Source organism: Heterocephalus glaber, unplaced genomic scaffold, assembly GCF_053883595.1.
Source record: "Heterocephalus glaber isolate CG9 unplaced genomic scaffold, H.glaber_assembly_v1.0 deba00001608, whole genome shotgun sequence".
NCBI lineage: Eukaryota > Metazoa > Chordata > Mammalia > Rodentia > Bathyergidae > Heterocephalus > Heterocephalus glaber.
In genome coordinates this window covers 15739275-15762340 of record NW_028258379.1, presented here as the reverse complement: position 1 = coordinate 15762340, position 23066 = coordinate 15739275, and the positions used below count along the sequence as shown (strand labels likewise).

At 47.8% G+C, this 23066-nt stretch overlaps 1 protein-coding gene across 3 annotated transcripts in view; it reads right to left on the bottom strand.

The window, feature by feature from the left end:
* Positions 1–23066, bottom strand: part of Flvcr2 (FLVCR choline and putative heme transporter 2) — a 50125-nt gene that overhangs the window by 18171 nt on the left and 8888 nt on the right. For 2 of the 3 annotated variants that reach the window (XM_013067150.3, XM_004837164.4), the window contains exons 2-3: positions 5292–5433; positions 1485–1625 (exon numbers count right to left, since the gene is read on the bottom strand). In XM_013067150.3, coding sequence (XP_012922604.1) covers positions 1485–1625; positions 5292–5433 — 283 coding nt within the window. The remainder of the gene's footprint in view (positions 1–1484; positions 1626–5291; positions 5434–23066) is intronic. The other variant, XM_013067153.3, reaches the window with a different exon arrangement.

Genomic DNA, 23066 nt, shown 5'->3' with positions numbered 1-23066 from the left:
TCTCAAAAAACAGTGAGGTCTGCTTTTCCACCAGGATGGCCAACATCTCTTATCTAGTGCCTCAGCAGATAAACACTTTAAGATAAAAGGGCACTGATAAGCTTAAAATGAGACAGAATACACAGGTAATTATGGAACAGGTATTTAAGGATGCAGGCTTTAGAGTTAGGCAAATTCAAGTTCCAACTCTGCCACTTAAAAGATGTATGAGCAAGGTCTAGTTACCTAGTATCAGTGGGTTTCAGGCTGCCTCACTAGGCTGTGGTGGGAATTAAAATACTATTGTTATAAAATAATGGTTTGTGGGCCTATAGAAAGCATGAAATTATAGTCAAATGGATCACTAAAAACAGTCCTTTCCAAATCGACCTCTTTCCTTTGTTTCATGGGTTACTGAGTATGTTGCACACTTACTTGACTCTAAATTTTAACTTTAACCAGTGGATTAAATGGTCAGCCCAATTGGGTGGATCTGTAACTTTCTAAACGAACAGCACTAATTAACAGACAAGTATTTACCTAAAGGACAGATTTGCTGTAATGGAATGCCATGTTGCTCTGATCTTGCCATTCTCTGATGCTACCATCTTATTAAAGGTTGGAAGCCCAGTGTGGTGGTGCATACCTGTAATCCTAGCACTCTGGAGGCCGAGGCAGGAGGAGATTGCAAATATGATTCCAACCTGGGGAACTTAGCAAGATCCTGTCTCAAAATTTTAAAAATAAAAAAAAAAATGGGCTGGGGATGCATCTCAGTGCAAGGGCCCAGGGTTAAATCTCCAATACTGCAAAAAGAAAAAGAAAAAAGTTGGAAAGAAGATGCAGAAAACATCATGCTAGCAAAGCAAGCTAATACACCAGCGTAAGCATGCAAATTTCTCTTGCCAAAGGTTAAGAAAATGAAAGGAAAGGAAAGGAGGATTTGTTTTGCATTCAGGCAAAAGAAAGGGCATCAATGCTACAAGAGGAGGGAGGACTGGAGGAGGATGATTCATGTGGTGACATTCACATGTGCATCCATCCATCTATTCACTTCTTCATTTGTCCATCACTACTAGAGTATCTGCTTCGGGCTGGCCACTGCAGGGCATTACACAAGCAGAACCGCCGCTCCCCGAGTTTAGTCTAGTGGGGGGAGACTGGAAATGTTTTGTTTCTTAACGGTAAGTATTAAGACATTCAAATAATAGCACAGTAAGTAGGAGAGGAAAGGTCACCTAGTAATGCTTCACAGAGGAGACACTAGGATGGAGGTGGAGGAGCGACTGGCACTGCTTAGATAACCCAACATGGGAAGGAAGACTTTCCAGTGTGGACTTTACAGCACATTCATTCAAAGGCCCCTAGGCAAAGGTGGCCTCTGACAACCTGAACAACTTCATGAACACATGTGGGACTTGGAAAGAGGAAGACGCAGAGACATACCAGGCTGGGCATTTCCTGTTCCCAGTTCCAGGGCACACTGGGACACCTTTGCTCCTTACCATAGGTGATGACAAGCAGCACAAAGTTGAGGTTTTTGAAGAGCCGGACAATGGAACTGAAATATGAAGCATCAGTGGACGTCAAGGCATAGCTTAGGGACTGGGCCCTGCTAGGGGGGTGTTTAGGCTTCTCCTTGAACACTGAAAGGAAAGAAATGAAGGTAACTGAGAAGTCCTGTGGTCCCACTCCAGCCAACCTACAGCTGCATCACCTCAGAAGGAGCTAAGATGCCAAAGCAGGTCCTCATTCTTTGTAGCAGACATCCCTGCCCAGTACTAGTGGACTATGAATGACATGTGCTTCTTTCCTGATTTGGCTCTACTGTTTTATATCCGGAGTCAGGCCGAAGCCCTGTGTGACTCAAAAGCGCATGTCAATTAGCAGAGTTGGGCAATACTAGCAGCTAGTATTGCTCCTTTGCTAATGGCTGTCACTGAGGCCTAAGTCCTGGTCTGTGAAGTGGCAGGGCCCTTCTGAATTACGTGCAGCTGAGGTCAGTTAAAATCCTTTCCCCTGAATTATCATTTCTCACTGACCTTGTGGGTTGCTTGCTAATTGTGCCTGGTCCCAGTACTGGTTTTTTCTATCCTAGCCAAATAAGCAGTGCCGACTCCCTAACAGCCCTGCCTGGCACCATCATGCCAGGTGTTCAGCAGTAATTTACTAGATGCCTTCAAAGCTCCCTACCTCCCGATTCCTTCTCACAATTGTATTCAATAAATACTAGGTGTGCTTGGGGGCCTTTGTCTTTGGTGCCCTCAGCAGCACTGACCAGGATCCAAGACTCAGCTTCACTATAAGTCTCGTTCCGTCTATTCTTTAACCTTTAGCTGGTGCTATGGTGGCTCACAGGAGGCCGGGACCTACTGCAGGTGTCTCCAGCGACATCCATTCCCCTTGACCCTTACAATTCTTCAGCTAGAACTTGGCAGCCTCCTTTCCTGAAGCTGCTTCTCATTTTCTGAGGCTTAGCACGTGGTCCTTTGATTACTTTTTCTTAATGGCCCCTAAAAGGCTGGAATCAGGGCTTCCTTCCCTGGCACTGATCAAAGATCAAGGAGTCCCACAATAAACAGCAAATAACACACCACAGAGCACTGAAAAAATATAATAGCACCACAGGGAGGGAAAAGAAGCAGAAGCTGAAGCTTTGGGGATCGTGGACCCAGTTAATGGCTTAGCTCCAGGACTCCTTCCAAGGGTGCTGGGGCTGTGTTGCCCATGTTTAGCAGAGTCCTGCACAAGGCAGACCCTGAAACATTCCCTGAGTAAGCGGACAGGATCTTCTCCTATAGGAAAAGTACAGAGATCATTCCTATTTTGGCAACTTTGAGTTGGATATCTGCTTCACAAAGGAGACAAGAACAACCTGGGTTCCTCTAAGCCAACACTGATCTAAAGAGCTAGAGAGGGGATGTGGGGAAACCACTCCTTTTAGGGCTATTTCAGTGTAGCTGGTGTGATCCTTTCAACTGCATGGAGGGCCATTCAGTATTCTGGCGGCAGGACAGTTTAAGTAGTTATTCAGCTAAATGGCTCCCAGGACTGAGGCTAAGAAAGCAGCATATGGCTCTCCCATTCCTCATGAGATGGCTCCTGGAAGGGCAATAGGCCATCTCTGAAAGAGGAAGCTCTGCAAATGAGGTTTACCCTCTCAGCCGATCCAAGGGGCCCCCACCTGAAAACACTCCAGGTCTGAATTCAGAGCTGTTTCCCACCCCCCTCCTCCTCCTCCTCTTCCTCCTCCTCCTCTTCCTCCTTCTCCTCCTCTGCAAAGAGTGCTGCAGAACTTCCACCCACTGGGAACCCTCTACCATTGTCCTGCCAGCTCACCTCCCCTTCCATTAGGAAAGAGAGCAAGGCCAGGGTCCCAGCTCTGCGCCAGTAGCGGCTGTCTTAAAGATTTGGCAGCCACAAACCAGAGGGAAGATATGATTTTCCATTCTTTACTCAATTAGCTAGTACCTGTGCTTGATAATAAAATGCCGAAACAAAAGAAATGTCCTAACTTCCAGGTTTTCAATTGTAAAGAACCAGGCCCTCATCTGCTATTTAAAAAAAGAATTTGGAGCTGGCCACATTACTATTTATTTTATTTCTTTATTACTTTCATTTTTTTTTTTTTTGAGACAGGGTCTCACTGTGTAGTTTAGGCTAAACTTGAACTCACTATGTAGCCCAGGCTGGCCTCAAACTTGAGGCAATCCTCCTGCCTCAGACTCTTGAGTGCTGGGATTACAGGTATGTGCCACCACATTTGGCTTCTGCAGGTTTTGAAAGGCAACAGGCAGACTTTTCTTGTCCTGGATCCAGGCAGGGAACCACAGAGGGAGAACACTTAGATGAGGTGCATGGTTACGGATCTGTCTGACTCTGAGGGTAAGGTCAGCAGGCAAGAATGAAACTTTTAACACAAGAGATGGAACTTTAAGGCATTAGGAAAAAACTGGTTAACCTTTAGACAGGTGACTAACTGAAAACGAAAACCTCTATTTTGCTGTTTCTGAATTTATCCACACCTACATGACATCACTCAGGTGAAAAGAGAAGACATAAAATTCTATTGATCAAATGCCTCCATGATCAGCTGTACATGTATATGAAACATTACAGCAGTTATCTGAGATTGATGGTTGCAATCAATTTGTATAGGGATAAGTTAATGGCCATTCCTTCTGCTTTTCAGAATTTTCTAGATTCTTCCATAATGAGCAGTGTTATGGCTTATGTGTAGATGTGCCACCCAATGCCTCATGTAATCATAGGTGGGGCTTTTCAGAGGTGGCTGGATCTACAGTGGGTGATGCTGGGATTAAGTGTGTGGTGCTGGGATTAGGGGGTGTATGATTACTAAATTAGTCCACTGATTGATTTGGAATAGTTCTGGGTGTGGGTAATGGGAAGGCCTTCCCTAGATGTAAGTGCTATCCACCCTAAGGGGATGTAGCCTGGACAAAAAGAGGGTTGCTGTCATCACTTGTTGCTGGCTGCTTTGCTACTTTGCTGCTTGGTACCTTGGCGCCTTCTGCCCACCATGAACTGTTTCTCCTTGCAATGCCCCTCTTCCATGCCACCCTGCCTTAGAGCCAGTCAACTATGAATTGAAACCTCTACAAACTGTGAGCTACAATAAACCTTTCCCCCTTTAACTTTGGGCATCAGGTATTTTGTCTCAGCAATGAGAAAAGTATCTAAGAGAAGCAGGTATCATTTATAAATCTTTTTAAAAGCATCTAAGAAATGTAGTCTCTGAGTATTCCATTTAATCTCTGATACTATTTGTGTTTATAGATAAATTTCTGTTCTTCTTTTAGAAATTTAGAGTATGGGATTAGACAAGCTTAGATTTGAATCCAGTTGGCCGCTAACTAATCTTGAACAAGATTGTCTAACCTATCTAACTAGTCTTGAGCAATTTTAATAACTTCTCTCAGGTCTCATTTTTCTTTGTGAGTGGGACTAATATGTTGGCTCACTTGTGGACTTGTTGAGGACTAGATAAGATCAGGTGTTCTTAGCACAGTTCCATGATGCTGGGGGACCTCACTGGGGATTCATCAAAGGGACCAGCACTCTACCCAGTTCTGGTGAAGTAGAATTTAATTACAATTAAACCTTTACTGAGCCACTGACAAAGGGCAGCTAGCGCTATATGAAACTTCAGAGGTTCAAACATTGGAAGGCCCTAAGAAGCCCGGCTTCCAATTTCTGTAAAAGTCCATGGTATTGGAGGGCCATGTTCCCAAAGATCCCAACAAAGGCAGCAGAACCTCCCTTCCCACCTCTCAGTCTACTAATGACCTTACCAATGATGACCAGAATGAAGAGGAGAGTGGCCACACCTCCTATGATGAAAAACATGATGCTGATATGGTAGGCAAGCTTGTCCTGGTCGTTGACATTGGGTACCAAAATAGGAGGTACCAAGAACCCAATTGCAATTCCAAGCTATGGAAGACAGACAAAATCAATCAGTTACTAATGGCCATGAAGTGATAGCACGGCTTAAAGAAGACTCCTAATAAGAAACATAATTCCAGGGCCAGGGATTTAGCACCTGCCTGGCAAGCGCATGGTCCTGAGTTCAATCCCCGGTACCAAAAAAAAAAAGGAAGAAATGTAATTCCCAACTTCCAGCCCTTTCTAAGTCCCACAGAAGGATTATTTCCCTATTTTAAGACAGCAGCGAAATATCTCCTCTAGTTGAGAATGTGACTCACACATACTCTAACTCTGTCTATGGAAAAAAATTCGAGCTGGCAGTCTCGTTGTACCTGGCTCTTCTCTAACTGCACACTAACGCACAATGGTTTTTATGCTCCCATTTCTGGGGTAGACAGTGCAATAATATTGATTTTTTTTCTTGTGCTACTTCAATTTTTAGTTTCATTCAATCTGTTAACCTGGAGCTGAGAGACAAGCTGAGAAAAGTTCCACATCCTACCACCATAAGAATTTACATTCAGTAAGAGTTGGAAGCCTAAAGTTGTTACTACATTGACAAAAATGAAAACTTCAGTACTTCGTGTGAATAATTTAGCAACTTCCAAAACATCTGTAGTGTTAAGTCACACACAAATACAAAATGGCTACACACACACATACACCCCCCCACACTACAACTACCACCACCACCAAATTAAAATATCTTATATCAAAGTTGGAGCCCAAACTCCAGTGACCTGGCAGATCACATGACCTGGGTGATTCAGATCAGAAGTACTTTGGTTCAGTAGTAACCAGTTATGATACAACTCCCACTGCCATGGTCAATATGAAGGCAGAAATTAGAAAACAGCTGTGACCTCAGACATGCTTCCGCATCCAGCCATGCAGGAACACAAGTCAGTCCTTTGTCCTAAAGTCACACTCTTCCTTCAATGCTTAAGAAAGGAACTGCAGGTAGAGAAGCAATTAGCTTTCATTCCATGATATCACACCATTCATCAGGTGCCAACTTGCTGACCGCCCCACCTGTCAATTACTGCTACTTAGGTGGCTACCAGCAGTTGTTGGTTATCAATAGGCTGTGTGTAGGGCTCCCTATGAAGTGTATAATCAAGAAAGCAAACACATCTGCGAAGTATCTACCGTGTGAAAAGTACTCTGCTACACATTCTAGGAGCTACCAAGATATACAGGTACAAGGCAGGGATCCAGCTTCAAAGCGTTTCTAATCTAGTATGGGAGGGGAGATTTAAAACTAAAATACAAAAAGTAACAAAAACGGTTGTATTCGTGGGTTGAAATGAGAGAATGCTGTAGTTGGAACATCTATTTGCAATCTTCTGTTATAACTTGACTGTTAGAGGATCAGAGAGTGTCGGCTACATGAGGTTAAACCAAGTGCCAGAAGTTAAGGGACTCGGCCAAGGCCCAGGAGAGAAATTAGATCTTCTGGCCAGTGCCTTGTCCACTTTCCTGGCATCAAGATCCTGAGAAAAGCCCAGATGGGGACAGCTGAAAGTCCCTGGAATGCCATCTATTCTTCAGTCACAGAGATATTTCTAAATGAAGTCCAACTTTCTATTTTTCAGGTAAAGTCTCACTATGTAGGTAGTTCAGGCTGGCCTTAAACTTACTGTGTGGTTTAGGCCAGTGTCAAACTCATGGCAATCCTCCTGGCTCAGCCTCCCGAGTGCTAGGATTATAGGCGTGCACCACCATGCCCAGCTAAAGCCAGCTTTTTAACTGATGGAGATCACCCTGAGCAAGCTGCAAATTTATAAATTGGCTTTTTATATTAAAATTCCAAGTCTGCCTGTTAACCCACAATGCCTTGACTGAAGAGCCAGCAGTTGGTGTGTGGGAAAGGAACAACTCCCATGGGGCTGGTCATGGTGGAGGTCTCAGTGATCCATGACACTGTGACACCTTGGATGGCAAGACAATAGTGCAACTAAGGGCAGCATGACTCATACAGAAAACTTCTATTGAGGCAAAAATTAATCTATGGGAAAAAACAAATTTCCCATTAATCAGTGATCTGTTCCTACTAGAATGTCTTATTCGCTTGTTGCCAGGACTCTGCTCACATCAGTTCTCTCCACAGGACTGTTCCCTGCATCACACCTTACCCTGTCAGGAAGCTATGTGTTCAATAAATAGTGGCAAGCTTCAGGAGACAGTGCTGTAGCCTGATAAGAGCTTTGAGTGTCCTGGACTCCCCCACACACACCCCTGCCATTTATGCATTAAGGTCTTGTCTTGTCTTTTATTATCCTGCCTCTGTACCTTTGGTCAGGTGATTGGAAATTTGTGCAGCTTCCAATACTTAACTGCTCACTTGCAAGACTGGGGTAAAAACCAACCATAGGCAGAGGGGCAACTACAATCTTATTCATAGCTTCAAATGGCCTCTAAGCACGTTGGAGTTGGAGATCTGGAAGTTAGACACACTCTTAGAGGGTCCCGTTTGAGTGAGGGATGTTACTGACATCATCCAAGACTCTGCAGCTCTCTCATTTCCAGAGGGAAGATTAAAAACTCTGAGACCTTCACCTGATCCCCAGTATCCTGCCACCTTGATCAGTTAATCCTCTGGTGCCACATGTCACATGTGACATCTCAGGGCTGGGCTCCCCTCCCTCTGCCTACACCCTAAGGCTGAGCACCTGCTGTTCCTCATGTCGTAGAAGTGATTTCAGCCACTAGGATGAAGCTGAGGGCCCAGGACCCATGGTAGCCTTGGATAGATGGTGGCATTGTCTCAGAGGGGCTTTTGCAAGGAGGGACTTGGCTTTGGAGTTTCTTTCATGGCTTATGTGGCAAACCAAAACATAGGTATTGGACTGTAAATAGCTACTTCTTTTGTTTTTTGTTTTTGTTTGTTTATTTGTTTTGGTTTTTTGAGACAAGATCTCGCTATGTAGTGCAGGGTGGCATTGAACTCATTATGTAGCCCAGGCTGGCCTAGAATTTGCAGTGATCCTCCTGCCTCAGCCTCCTGAGTCCTGAGATTACAGGCATGCACCACCATGCCTGGCTTTTTTGTTTTTAATAACATATTTCCCCCTGCATCTGGAGAGCAATGTTCAGTGAGTCCACACCTCTTTTTCCAGGTGCTAGTTCCTAGGCCTGTCTGGGTGAATGGGTGGGCAGGTTAATGAACAGATGGATGGATGAAGCTGGTAGAAAACCTGGTCTACAAAGCTCAGAACATCACATAGGTGGAACTATTAGGGTCCAGGCTTTTTCTACAAATCACATTTTACCCACAGTGGCAAGGAAAAAGATGTATATGTGCAACAGCAGCATACTCTTTATCTTTTAGTTTAATTCCAGTAACTTTACAAAAGAGCTGGGCAAGATTTGATAGACACCTCTGGGGTAAAAACGGCCCTGGGGTAAAAACGGCCCAGGGCTCAAGTCCATGAAAGAGTCCATCAAAGAGGTAGACAATCCTGTCCCTGGAGGGTGGAGCTGGCACCTTTCCTGTGCTCACAGAAAAACCCAGACCTGGCTGAGGAAAGTAAATGATTCAATCACCACTAAGCAGGTCTGTGTCCCTCTCATTTTATCATTTCCAACAAAACAAAAGGTCATGGGCAAAACATAACATTCATAGTCAAGCCAAATTGAAGTCTTAAGTCTTCAAGAACTTCCTAAAAATTGTTTTTAAGCCCGGTGTGGTGCTGCACACCTGTAATTCCAGCACTTGGGAGGCTGAGGCAGGAGTATCCTTGTGAGTTTGAAGCCAACCTGTGCTACACAGTGAGTTCAAGGGCAGCCTGAAGTACATAGCAAGACCCTGTCTCAAACAAGTAAAACAAATGAAATAAAAATTGCTTCTAAAGTGGAGCTGGGCTTATTCATCTTTATAAATCTCATTGCAGCATTTCCCACTGCCATCCTTCAGGTGCAGTGGTCCTGAGTGCCTGTATTTGCACATGCAGGGGATCACTGCCACCCACCAAGGAGGTCTGGTGGACAAGATCCTCAGAAAAGGCATGGCTCAAGCCTCCTGATGGCATCCATGTGGCTCTGCTCCTAGCCATTCCTCGGCAGCCAGTGTTCTTTGGGAAATATGACTGGATCACGCTCCTCCCCTGCTTAAAACCCTGCAGCAACTGCCCTCTGCTTTCAGAATAGGGGTAAAGATCCTAAACACGGCCCACCCAGCTCTGGACATGGGGTTTCACTGCTGGTCTGCTCCTGGTCATCAAAACGCTCTGTGGGACTCTGTTTTTCATCCAAAGCCCTCTCTGGGCTTTGTTTGTGGTTGTTTTGTTTTGTTTTGTTTTGTTTTTGAGACAGAGTCTTACCATGAATTCCAGCCCTGCCTTGAACTCACCATGTACCCCAGGCTGATCTTAAACTTGAAGCAATGTTCCTGCCTCAGCCTCCTGAGGGCTGGGATTACAGATGTGTATCACCTTGCCTGGGTCCCAAAGCCCCCTTGTAACTGAGGACCACAAGAAGTTTACACCAGGGCCAGGGGATTTAGCTCAGTGGTTTCCCTACCTGCTGCGCAAGTGTAAGGACCCGAGTTTGATCCCTGGTATGGGAAAAAAAAGAAGCTTACATCAGGTCCCCTGCCAGGACCAGAATGTCCTTGCTGCTCTGTTCCACCTAGTAAATGCAAACATCCTTCAGTACTGAGCTCAAGCCACACTTCCTCAGCTTTCTCTGATCCCTTACACAAGGCCGGGTCCATGTGAGCTGATTGTATATTTGTATGATTATTTAACTAACATCTGTCTCTCCAACCAGAATAAGCTCACACTTAGATGTGGAACATGGCATATACCTATACTCATCACAGTAAGGTGTGTGGAGCCATCCATGAAATGTCTCTATCTTCACAAAACCCCAGAAAGAGGGGTCTAACATTGGCCCAATTTTAGGGATGAGTGGCCCTGAGGTACAGGAAGGTTAAGTAACTTGCCCAAGATCACACAGCTATAGGTAGCAGAGTTGAAGTTTCAACACTCAACAGTTGTCAGTCCAGAGCTTGTGAGCTTGCTGTAGTTTATTTCACTCCCCCAAACAGGCGTTTAACAGAAAATATGATGAACGAAGGGCTAGACTGGCAGCCTACAATACTAAACTTTTGTTTCTACTTTCTGGCCTTTCTGCAAACTGAAGAGCAATGTCTAAATGCTGCGATCATGTCAGTCCAGGGCGAATATCACAGTTACAAACATGTCTGAGGATCTGAGGGCTCTGGCTGACAAGAAGGCATACTCTGTGTGGCCTGCCACTTGTCACTGGCTCATGCATTTAGCAGAGCAAGAATAAAAGCAAAAAAATTATGAGGCTGCATCTGGGGTTAGAGTCCCACACCCAGCTGATTACACAGCACAGTACACATGCTGTATCGGCTCAGAGGCCCCCAGAACCACTGTCACCACCACACTCCCTATCCACAAAACCCCGAGCGAATCATAGTTCAACAAGAACCCTGAAACAAAGCTGCTTTCCCAAATGCTGGTGGTCATGGGGTCAGAGATGGTCAGGCCATCAAAGGAGGCTCCCAAAGCATTCACAACAGGCAGGAGCTCTGCGTCGACACAGCGGTGAGGGCATCAGTCCTAACAGAACAGGAAATGAACCCCTGGCCCTCCTCCACACCCTCAGTTAGGGTCCCAGGCCCCTTATCCTGACCCAGGCCGTGGGCAAGGTGGACCTTGCTCTTCTTGTTGGAAGACAACAACCTCAACAAACAGGTTCTCACCTCTCCAACCTCATTCCTCCTCTGTCTTCTCTGCCCCAGGTATCCTGGTCTATTCAGAGAAAGGCACACCTGCGCTCAGCCCCAGGGCTGGGTCCCGGTTGGCTCATTCCTTTCCCCTGGACCTGGTCCCCTGGCTCTCAGGCCTTTAGGAGCTAGCTCTCTGTTGCACAGCCAAAAGTGTTCCCTGCTGAGTGAGCCGTTCCCCCTGCAGCAGAGCCCTCTGGTTTAAAGGCTGTTAGCAAATTCGGCCTCCTTATGCCTGAATCTGTGCCCTGCTCAGTAAACAGCTCGCACCCTGCTGTGCTCCTGTCTCAGCGAAACCCTCACCTCTCCTCCTTCCTACCCCAGCACTCATCAGAGACATCATCATACCAGTTCAATGGTCAAGGACTCACACTCTGGGGCCGGGAAGATCTGAGTGCAAATCCCAGCTCTACCGGTTAGGAGGTGACTATCAGATACAACAGGCCTCACCCTTGAAAGTTTACTCACCGCTCTGGGGCTATTTGCTCTTCCACAAAAGGAAGATGATATGCAGCTTATCAGGTCAGGGCTCAGCTCTCTGTGCAAGCCTGCTGTCCTGCCTTGCACACTGCCACACAGCAGTGGCCACAGGAGGGCCAGGCTGCTGGGACCCCCACACGTGCTTGGTTTATTTACAGCTGTCCTACAAGCTACCTGGCCCTGGTCCTCCTCTTCCTCAGCTCCTTCTGCCTGCTCTGTCTCAATTCCTGGGATTATCCCAGACCCTGTCATCTCACACCCACCCTGTCCCGGATCCTCCTGAGCCATCCTTCTCTCCCCTCCACATCTGCCTCTCTCCCTTCAGGCCTTCTGGCCTTCCTCCCAGGCGATTGCAAATCTCTTCCAATAGCCGTATGCAAGCTCACTCTCTTCGGCACTGCTCTGGTCATACCATCCCTGCTCAAAGGCCTTCAAGAAGCCAGTCCTCAGAGGCAGGAGGGAAGTCCAAAGCCCTCAGCCTGCGGCTCTGAGCTTTCATCACCACTTTCGACCTATCTTTCTAGTCCCACCTCCTCCGAGGTTCCTATAGCTCCCCTGCACTCCAGCCAGACAAATCACAATTCTAACTATTCCATCCTTTCATCTATACAGTGGACCCTTGAGTTATGACTGGCCTGACACACAAACAACTTGGGTTACGACCAGAATTTTAGTTTTAACTTACAAACAAAGTCTTGAGTTACAACCCAAATGCTGGACACTTATCCTTTTGGATGGTCTCAGATGCAGACTTAATCCTTAAAGAGTTCTGGAAGGAACAGTACAACATCCTTTTCTGGGTGGAGTTAATTGAGAAATCCTGGGCCAATGTCCCTCTAAGGACACTGAGATCTGCCTGTACACAGGAGAGAGACTTTGAAGGTTGCGTAGAGGATCCTGAGCCTTCAATTGACCAATGTGAGTTACAACCAGCCCTCATGAATGAATGGAGTTCGTAAGTCAAGGACCCACTGTATCTCTATCCCAAGTTCTCCCCTTCTCTTTACTGTCTCAGTCAGTGCAGCATCTGCACAGAGCTTTCCTTCATTCTCCTCCCTGAGTGTGATCCCTTGCTCTCCCTTCCTCTAGACCTTTGGCTTTTAGCCATCTTTCTGACACTAGTCTGGTTCCTGATAAACCGGACAGGTGCTTGCTCAATAAATAGGTGTTGTGGAATGAGTGAGCTGCGTTGTCTGGCATGTCAGGAAAATGTCACTTCCGCACAGACTGGTCGTGTGATTCCAGCCTGGTGGAAAGATGTGGTTAGAAACTGAAAACTTGGCAAGGTTCTCAGTGAAAGTTTGCTATTTAAATAAGCATGCTTCAGGGTCTTTTTAATATCAGAGCCACATAAAGCTAAACCGATATTCAATCTAGACTTCCGTACCTCAGTTTGCTTACTGGCCATCAACCTATGTGAGCCATGATCAAGGTCACAGTCTGATGCCCCTTCCCAGGATGCTGTGTGTGCTGAGGTGCCTAGGTAAATGTGTGGCTCTATAGCCCTCCGGGCACACTAGCTAGTAATGATCGTATTAAACTGAAGCTAAGCTCAGAGTGGACAGTTGAGGGAAGCTTAGGATGCACAGATAAATGTAAGAAATGTTACTGTATAAATGGTCACATAAGTAGGTACAGCATTTATGGCTTTTGGAATGTGCTAAAATATAGTATGGCTGATTTCATTCCATGCCACACACCCTGCATCTGGGATCCTTTGCACTGGTGTGTCAGGGATGGACAGCATGGCCACCACTAAAGCTCTGCCTTCGGGGACCAAGTGCACCTGGGGAATTACAGGGGGGTGACTTTCACACTCCTTGCCTGTCCCCACACTCTAGTGTGTGCACTGAAATGCTGCAAAGACAGTGCAATTTTGGCAAGTCTGCACACTCCAATGCATAATTCTGGAGCCCAGTGGCTAGTGTCACTAAGATGCTCACATCTGCCCAAATGGGGCTCTAGGACCCAAGGGCAAGGGACCAGATTAGAATGAAGGTGCTTGCAACAGGGAGGCCTGCCAGGGGGTCTAAGTCTGTGGATGTCCCAAAAAGAAGCAGGACACACCAAGGTGGCTGTGGGGCACCAACACACTGATGAATTAAGCTGCATCACAAGGACAAGGCCCAGCTACCCAGGAATGCTGGGCAGCTCTGGGACCACACAATAAGCGGCAATGCAATCTGAATCCTCTTCAGGTGACTGTTTATGAAACCCCCAAATCCAGGCCCTTGGCTTCCTTTGAAGAGGCTGATTGGGGATTAGGGAAATGGTAGGCGTTCAAGAACAAAAATGATCCCATTGAGGTGGAGGGAAATCACTCATGAAGGGGATTTGCAGATTTCAGAGCTGAGCCTGGCTCTCTAAGAATCCAGGAAGCACAGGCATACAGCCGGGCAACTCCAGACTTCCTCAGAATCCCCTCCAGTCACAGGTCTGTCCCCAAAGCCATGATTATGCAGGTGGCTTAGACAGCCTTTGTGCTCTCAGGATTCCTCAGTCATTAGGGAGGAAAGAGATTACGGAAATGCAGACAGCAGCAGCTCCTGAAACTAGGAGAGCCTATAATCATTGATTCCCAGGGCCAACCGCAACAGTTATAATTGCTGACACACGGTGCTCACCGTGTGACAGGCATGGCTGAACTCCTATTGTAAAGTGGAGGAAGTTGATGCTGAAGTAGCTTGCCAAGGTCGCCTCAGAGTAAGTGATGAGGCTGAACTTCAAGCTCAGACCATCTGTACTGGAGTCCGTGCTCTTCCCATTAGGCTAAATGCTCTGGTCTTCCAATTTTAGTATATGTGCTGCCGAAGCAAGCACTAAATGCTCTGGTCTTAACTGTGATTCAGACTAGGAGGGAGAAACCAATATGTACTGCGCATCTACTGTGTGCAAGGCAGTGTGCTAAAGGGCCTTTCACGTGGCATTTCATTGAAGGCCTCACTACCACTTCCTGAGTCAGCAACAGCATCTGTGGTTTTTCACAGACAAGGAAATATCTGTAATTTGCCCAAGGTCACCCAGCTTCTAATGGCTGAACTGAGACTCAAGACCATGGTTATCTCACTCCGAAGCCCTTGATTGACAAGGTAAGTGGCGTAGAAAAGTGATGCCCTTGAGAACCTGCCATCCCTCCATGTGTATAAGCTCCATTTGTGGGGCCCCCATGTCTAGCAGTTGGAGGAAGCAAAGTGAGAGGTGTCTTTATCAAGTAGCCACACTCTATGGAAAGTTAGTTTGGTTTTCTTTCTTTTCACATAGGGTATTCTCTCCTCCACCAGACTGTTGGCACCTTGACAACAGGACACCAATGAATGCTTCCTCCTGTGACCTCTCCACTCATTGTGTTTGATGCAACTCCAAGAGCAGAGACGGCACTCGGGAAACATTTTCTGAAAAAAGAAAGGACTCTTAGACCTGTATGACTCAAACGCAACTCTTCTCTTTCTAGTGTCCTCCACAGCGAACAAGTTAGCAGGTTGCTGCATTGTAAGAGTTTGCCACCAAAAGAATGCAAAGGTGAGGAAGGAGGACACAAAGAAGCCCCAACACAGATGACTTCACATTTGGGGCTTCCCAGGATCAGGCACGGAGGTTCCTGAAAGGCAGGTTGATCAACTTCCTACCCTCGAACCTACACTCAGTATTTAATGAGCACCTACTGCATACTAAGAACCCTACTGAAAAAGAAGGAGACACAGAGGCAAGGGGCTGACTCTCACCAAGCTTATCATCTAGTTAAGATACTCTGGCCTTAGTGTTGAGTTTCCTTCTCATCTCTGAATGCAAGATAGCTAAAGAATGGAGATACCCTAGGCTGTAACAGAAATGCTAAATCTAGGGCAGGATCTGAGTTCTACATGGAAGCTTTCCTGATAGAAAAAGAGATGCTCATGCCAGGTGTGGTGGTGCTTCCTATAATCCCAGCACTGGGGAAGCTGAGGCAGCAGGATCACTGACAAGTTTGAGGCCAGCCTGGGTTACATAGTGAGTTCAAGGCCAGCATCAACTACATAGTGAGATCCTGTCTCAAAAAAATGAGAGGCAGAAAGAGACAGAGAGAGGCTGACAGAGGATTGTATTTTGTTTTTCACCTGAGCCCAATACTTATGCCTGCTTTCAGTCATCCTCAGCTCCGGAGCATTCTTGTGCACATGGCCCTCCTTTTAAGGATCGGGTGCCCCCTTGAAATAGTTCCCATGGTGAGCTCCACAGAGGGTCAGCCCAGGTCTCTCCTGGGAGCAGCAAGGAAGCCTTCCAGTTCACAAGAACACAAATCTCTGTTGGGCTCAACACACAAAGGTCCCTCTGGCTGAGTCCAGACAGCCAAAGCCACAGGCTCACGGAACTTCCCTGTGACTCAGCCAGGAAAGAGGAAAACTGTGTTTCTGAACCACCCAGCCAGCCAGGACTGCATCATGCAAGCCTCGCTCCACATTTTCCACCTTTACAGTAGGCAATATGCAAAACTCCATTCAAATAGCTGGGCAGTTCCCATCACCTCTGTCCTAAATGAGGACACTCAGCAGCCAATGGACAGATCCTCCAGGCCTATGTGGTTTGGGCTCCTTCAGCTTTATCACTCCCTGCATCCCCTCACACCCTTCCCCGCCCCGGGGCCTTTTTTGTTTGTTCCTTTGTTTTTTGAGACAAGTCCCACTGTGTAGTCCAGACTGGCCTTGAACTCGAAGTGATTCTCCTGCTTCAGCCTCCTGAGTGATAGGATTCCAGACATGCACCACCATGCCCAGTGTCTCACTCTCTGTCCTTTGACAGATAAAATAACCCACAGGGAAAGAACAGTCTCCTTTGTCTGCAAGGCAGCACGAGGTCAGTCCTAAAGTGGTGTTCATGTGACAGTCAATATTGGTAATCCTCCCAGGCTTTCTTCTAAGCTGATGGCTCTTCCTGGGGAAACCCTCCCACTCACACCTATTTTCAGAGGTGGACCTCAGACTGTTGCTTCATGGGCTGCCATGAACATGGCCCAGTTCCTCTTGACTTGGGTGTGCATCTCCTGAAATAAATAGGATGGGCCCTGTGTAGCTCTTTTCTAAACTGACTTCCCAAATGAACTAACCCTGCCTCATGACTCCAGGGCAAAAACTAGGAAGAATGAGCAACCTAAATCTTACACCAAGAAAACTAGTAGTCACCCACAGCTAACACTACCCCAAGAGAGCAACAGCACCATCAGCCCTAGTCTTGTGATTTAAGGAGTACCCAGGACCCTCCTTACACAAAAATATCTCCCAGTGTTCTGCTCTGAAGTCACCTCCCTTCCTACCTGCCCTGATATTTTCACCACCGCTCACTCCTTGAGTGGCTGGTGTATAATCTGACCTCTCCTCCCAAATGTGAACTCTCCACGAGCAGGGTCCTGTCTCCGATGCTTAGATTGCTTGGCACACAGCAGGTGCTCAGTATTCACTCAATAAATGAAAGCCGTGGTGCATGGTCTCACAAAAAAGTATAACAAGACGAAGGGACAAAGGCCTTCATCCACTGGCACTCATCTGTCATGCACTGGGTAGACACAGGGAGATAATCCAGGACAAGCAAGGTTCAAGAACAGAAGAGAGCAGGTGTCATTGCCACTCCCCATGGAGATCTGGGCAGACGCTTTGCAGAGTTTACCATGAGAACTAATACAAGGGGCCATCCAGCCCTCAAAGGAGGGCTGTGGGTATGAGGAGGCTCAGAGTAGAGGGTGGTTGAAAGCAGGCATCAACACTGAGCTCAGTAAGAATAAAGCCCTTTGTCAAGAGCCTGTGTACCCTACTGGCAAGGGAGGAGTGATCTGGCTGGGACAGGCACACCCTCACATGAGGCAGGGATTCTCGGGGCATCAGGTGTGTGCGCCAGGTGTACCCAGGGCAGACAATGGAGAGAGGAGAACTCTGCAGAGCGGTCTTGCCAAGGAGAAACCACCATGGAGGCTCTAACGTCTTCCCTAGGGCGACCCTGGCCCCACCAATCCGCATCCGTTGTCACTCATCGCTGCCTCTTGCTAACTGTGAGGAGACAGGAGGAAATCTCCAAAGGCCAGGGCACTCCCAGCCCAAAGGTGAAGAAGCTTCCCTCTCATCCCATCTCCTGAGGGTGCAGAGCCAGCTCCCCATGTCCTACACAGAAGGCAGGCGACACCCTTGACATGCACAGACATAATAGCTGCATCTTGCCAAGGCTCTTCTGCAGCCAGCTGTGAGTTTCTTGGAATCAGAAGGACCCAGAATGCTCCACAGGACTCCTGGAGCCACAGAAGAGCTCAGTGCAAAGGATCAAGCACTATCTCCTCTATGTACTGATGAAAGGGCTGCTCCAGAACCCAGAAGCTCAGGGAGAGGCTTCCATAACCAGAATGAGCAGAGTTTATTCTCAACAACCAGCTGATTATACAGCTGAGTGCTGAGCCCTCTAAATGGAGGGTGTGGCCCTTAATCCAAGGAGACACTTCTCAAGACAGGATAAGACGTATGTACAGGGAAGCCCTTCCATTTCCTGTCCAAGAGCAAGTCCAGAGTCTTTCATGTACTTTTTTTTTTTTAAGTATAGGAAAGGACACTAAGCCGGGCCTGGTGGTGCACACCTATAATCCCAGCACTTGGGAGGATGAGACAGGAGGATCACCTCAAATTCAAGGCCAGCCTGGACTATATAGTAGAGACTCGGTGACAAAAAAACCAACCCAAACCAAACGAAACCAACCAACAAACAAAGGACACTAAGCTGGATATGGTGGCATACTTCTGTAATCCCAGCTACCTGGGAAACTAAGGCAGAAGGATCACGAATTCAAGCCCAGTCTAGTCAATTTAGAGAGACCTTGTCTCAAAATAAAAAATAAAAAGTGCTGGAGATGTAGATCAGAGCAAAGGCCCATGGTTAAATCCTCAGTACCACCAACAAAGAGAAAGGACACTAAAAATCAACGTTCAACATCTGCATGGTATTTCACCATTTCCAAGGCAACTGCACAGCCAGAGTATTATTATCTGGACCTCAGAGGAGGCGGGGCGGCTGACAGCAGGAAGCTGCTGTGTTGGGGAGCAGTGGTGAGTTTCCATTTCATAGAAGAGCTTAATCAGCCTACTGAGGTTGCAGTGTTACTCAGGGTCATGGTCAACCTTGAGACTTCTGATGTTCAGCCCCAGCCCTGCTTGGTTCCCAGGGAACCTTGCTGAGATCCCAGGAAATCAGGGTCTGAGGCTCCAGATGACCCAGGTGTGAGGGGATCATTTGCAGTGAGGAACATGTGCTCTACGACCTGTCTGCAGACCGCCCGGGTCCTCACACACACATAGAACCAGGTGCACCGTGTGCCTCTCATCCGAGTTCTTCTGCGCAGTGAGTCAGAGGGCAGCCCATGAGAGAAGAGGATGATGGTAGGGCCTCCTGATGTCCCTAAATAATCTTCCAGGCCCTGAGAACACAACAGCTGCCTCCCCCCCACACACAATGGCCTTGAAAGAATCCAACACCAGCAAGGAGAGCCCTCCTTACTCCAAAAGTGAAAAAAGCCCAGGCTGTGGCTCTCTCCTGGGAACGGGGCAGGGCCGTGGACACTTGGGGCTGGTGAGGGGCCAGAGGAGAGAAGCGGCTTCAGAGAACCTGAGGGGTCTTCCAGGCCCTGCCCCAGCTCTGCAGCCAGAGGAAGAGGGGCTTGGCCACCTGCTGTTCTTCCCAGGCCCCACTTCAAAGGCATTAGCAACGGAGGAAATAGTGCAGGGGATTTTCTCAGGGGAGTCCAGCTGTACATAAAAGGTGAGGAAGAAGAGTAAGAGGCCTGGGTGAAGCCTCTTTCCCGCTACCCAGCCCCCCTCTTCCTGAGGCCAGGACCAAAGACCAATTTGTTATTGAATGATGATCACAGAAAACACCTGGAGTTCTCTTCCCACAGGAGGAGGTAAAGCCCGAAACAAGGACAGCAAAGCACTGGGGGCAGAGACTGCTGCAGTGCCAGTTGCCCTCCTTCCCTCCCACAGTCCTCAGTCCTCAGGGGCCCCCAGACAGACCACACCTCACTTCACCTTCACAACAGCAATCCCATTCCCGACAGTGACGCTACACCCCAAAAAGACGTGTCCTGCTGAAGGCCCCAACACAGCCGCCCACAGAACTGGTCCAGGTTCCCTGGCTTCCACACCAGGACACCTCTAACTTCCATGAGCACTGGAGCTCCTGGAAGGGAGCGAAAACACAAATTTCTGGATTCCAGCCCAAAGAGACGCATTCCTTGGGTCTCCCCTAATGCCTAGGAATTTCCCCCCTCCCTCTCCCCCTGTCTCTGCTTTCCTTTCTTTTTTTCTTCCCCCCCCCCCCAGGATCTCATTATGTAGTTCATATGGCCTCAAACTTGCGGCAGTCCTCCTGTCTCAGCCTCCCAAGTGTACTGGGATGACAGGCGTGTACCATCAGGCCCAGCAGGAATCTGCATTTTAATGAACACCCCACATGGTTGTGATGCTGGAGGGTCATGAACCAAGTTTTAGAGACTTGCACTGATCTGTATCTCCATGATCTCCATAGCCTCAGGGAAACATATCAGGGGACAATTCTAGACCCGGGTGTGGAGGTACATGCCCGTAATTCCAATATTCTAGGAGGCTAAGGCAGGAGGATCACAAGTTTGAGCACAGCCTCAGCAATTTAGCGAGACTTTGTCTCAAAATGAAAAATAATAAAAAGGTCTAGCTCAGTGCAAAGGCCCTGGGTTCAACGCCCTCTGTGTGTATGTGTGTGTCTGTGAGATTCTCAGTTGCTGGCTGGGTTCACTAGAGGCATGTGTTCCTGGCAAACTCCTCAGTAGAGAACAGTTCCATAACTGTGCTCAAATGTGTAGCTCTATAAACGTGTCTAGAATCAAGCAGGACACCCAGGACAAAGGTCTGAGGCGGTCTGGATTGCTCAAGGGGCTGAACAAACAGCGCACGGGATCAGCTTGTTTTAACATGGGTAATTCATGGCCCCTCACTCCCTACATTTTTTTCAGAAAAGATCAACACAGCAAATAGATTTGTGCATGGGGGCTGGCTGTTCTAGGGCCTGGAAGCCATACCAACCTATAATTTTGAGCAAAGCCATGCCCGAATCAGGAATTTCTAGGGGAGAGGAGAAAGGAGAAAAGGCAGTAAAGCAGTCCCTACCTTGCTTGGCTTCGGGAACCTGCAGGACTGTACGACCCAGTCCAGCTCCTGGAGCTGACAGGGGCTTGTGCTCACCTCTCTAGAGAAGGAAGCAGACAAACCCAAAGCAAACCCTGCCCCATCATGAGGCTGTGACATACAACCTAAGCCCCAGAAAGGCTGGGTAGGAAGTGAAATCCAGCCCCTGCCATGCCCCCTCTGCAAGACAGCTGCAGCTATCATTCCCTCTCCTCTTCTGCTCAGTACCAGCATCAGTAGCTGTGTGCAGGTGGGAGGCTGCGCGCAGACAGGTCAGACAGCGGAGAGTGTGGCCAGAACCAGCAGGCTGCCCTCTGCTGCTGCATGACTCACCAGAGAAAAGGCCCCTAGTTCTGCACACCAAGGGAAGCCAGATGCTCTTCTGAGTTAAGCTTGGGAGCAGGTACTAGGTCAGGAGACAGAGAATACAGAAAAGAGAGGAAACATCTGCTTCCACCTTGACCCCATCCATAGCTCTTCACCATCCCCGATGAGAATCCCACCTTCACCCTGCAGTCCACTCGGGCTGACTGACGTTGGTGGCTGGGGGGAGCTGAAGGGAAGGGAAAGACATCCCTGTTAACAGCACTGCTGGAGAAAGATCAAGAGCCAGGTGGTGAAAGTAGCTGTGTACACTTCGTAAGCCTGGGCGCCTTTTCCTTAGAACGTCTCAGATTCATGAGACTATAATCTTCCCTGCAAGTCAGCAGACCCTGGTCTCATCAGCACAGCTCCCCTCTGCACACTTGGGGGTAAACAACACCATCTCCCAGCTCTGTGCCGCTTTCAGCTTGCATCACTCTCTGGAGAAACTCGGGCCTCCTCGGTGAACCACCGGGAAGCCCCTAGAGCAGCCCAGCTCTGCACCCAAAGCCACTGCTCACTAAGAATCCGCTCAAGTGCCACCTTCTCAGAAGAGCCGCACTCCCAGCCTCCCATACCCTGTGACCCGCCAGCTCCCTGACAGGTGGCCTCACACCCCCGTGGGGAGGTTTGGTGTTTGCCTCTCCTTCCAGATCAGGAGCCTCGGGATGACAGAGGCAGCCGCCACCTTTATCGATGCTGTCCTAGTGGACCTCCTCATTTAGCACTTCTTATCCGCTAGCTAAGTGGCTTTAGATGGTGTCTTATACCTTTTGCAGCATTATCCCTGTCTTATAGAAGCAGCCAAGATTTAGGACAGTTCTGGGTCTCGTTGCTGGGGACAGAGCAGAGCTAATGACGGTGCTCAGTAAGCAAGCACTTGATAGGTCCTGCTAGCAGAAGAAAAGGACTACGAGTCAGGTGGAGAAGAAAATCCAGGCCTGACCCTTCTTTCCTCCAACTACCTGAACTGTTGGTCAGCTGACCTGTTACCTTCATCCCGTTCAGGAAATGAAACCTGTTCATTTGTGCATCCAAATGCAAGCACCTACCACGCCCAGAACCCTGCTCCGATCAGTCAGGTTCTGGTTCTTTGCTCTGTTTCCCACCTAGCAGTGAGAGGAGGGGAAAGATAAGACAGGGAATACACATCCACCAGGCACCAAAGTCAGCAAGCACCAGGCCTGGGCATGCCTTCCTCAGAGCGGGAAGGCTGACGAGGGTGATAGAGGAGATGGGCAGGTCCTGAGGCAGGATGGAAGAAACAGAGATAAGTAGAAAAGAGGCAAGGAAAATTGGAATTGTAAAATTGTACTTTTTGCCAGGCATGGTGGCGCATGCCTATAGTCCCAGCACTTGGTAGGCTGAGGCGGGAGGATGACGATGAGTTTGAGGCCAGCCTGGGCTACATAGTGAGGCCCTGTCTAAAAAAATTAAAATAAATAAATAAAATAAATTGTACTTTTTACTTTTGTGTTTAAAATTGTACTTTTTCGAGAAATGCAAATTAAAATAACACTGCGATTCCATCTTACTCCAGAAAGAATGGCTATTATAAAGAAATCAACCAATAACAAATGCTGGTGAAGCTATGGGGAGAAAGGAACCTTTCTCCACTGTTAATTGGTACAACCAATATGGAAATTAGTGTGGATAAGCCAGGGATTCAGCCACACCTGCCTCACAAGCCCAAGGTCATGAATTCAATCCCTGGTATCAGAAAACAAAATAAAAAGGTGTGGAGATTCCTCAAAAAACTAAAACTAGAGGTTCCATTTGACCCAGCTAGTGCCCTTCTTGGTATCTTCCTGAAAGAATTAAAAGAATCAGACCACAGCAATATATGCATACCCATGTTGATAGCAGCACAATTT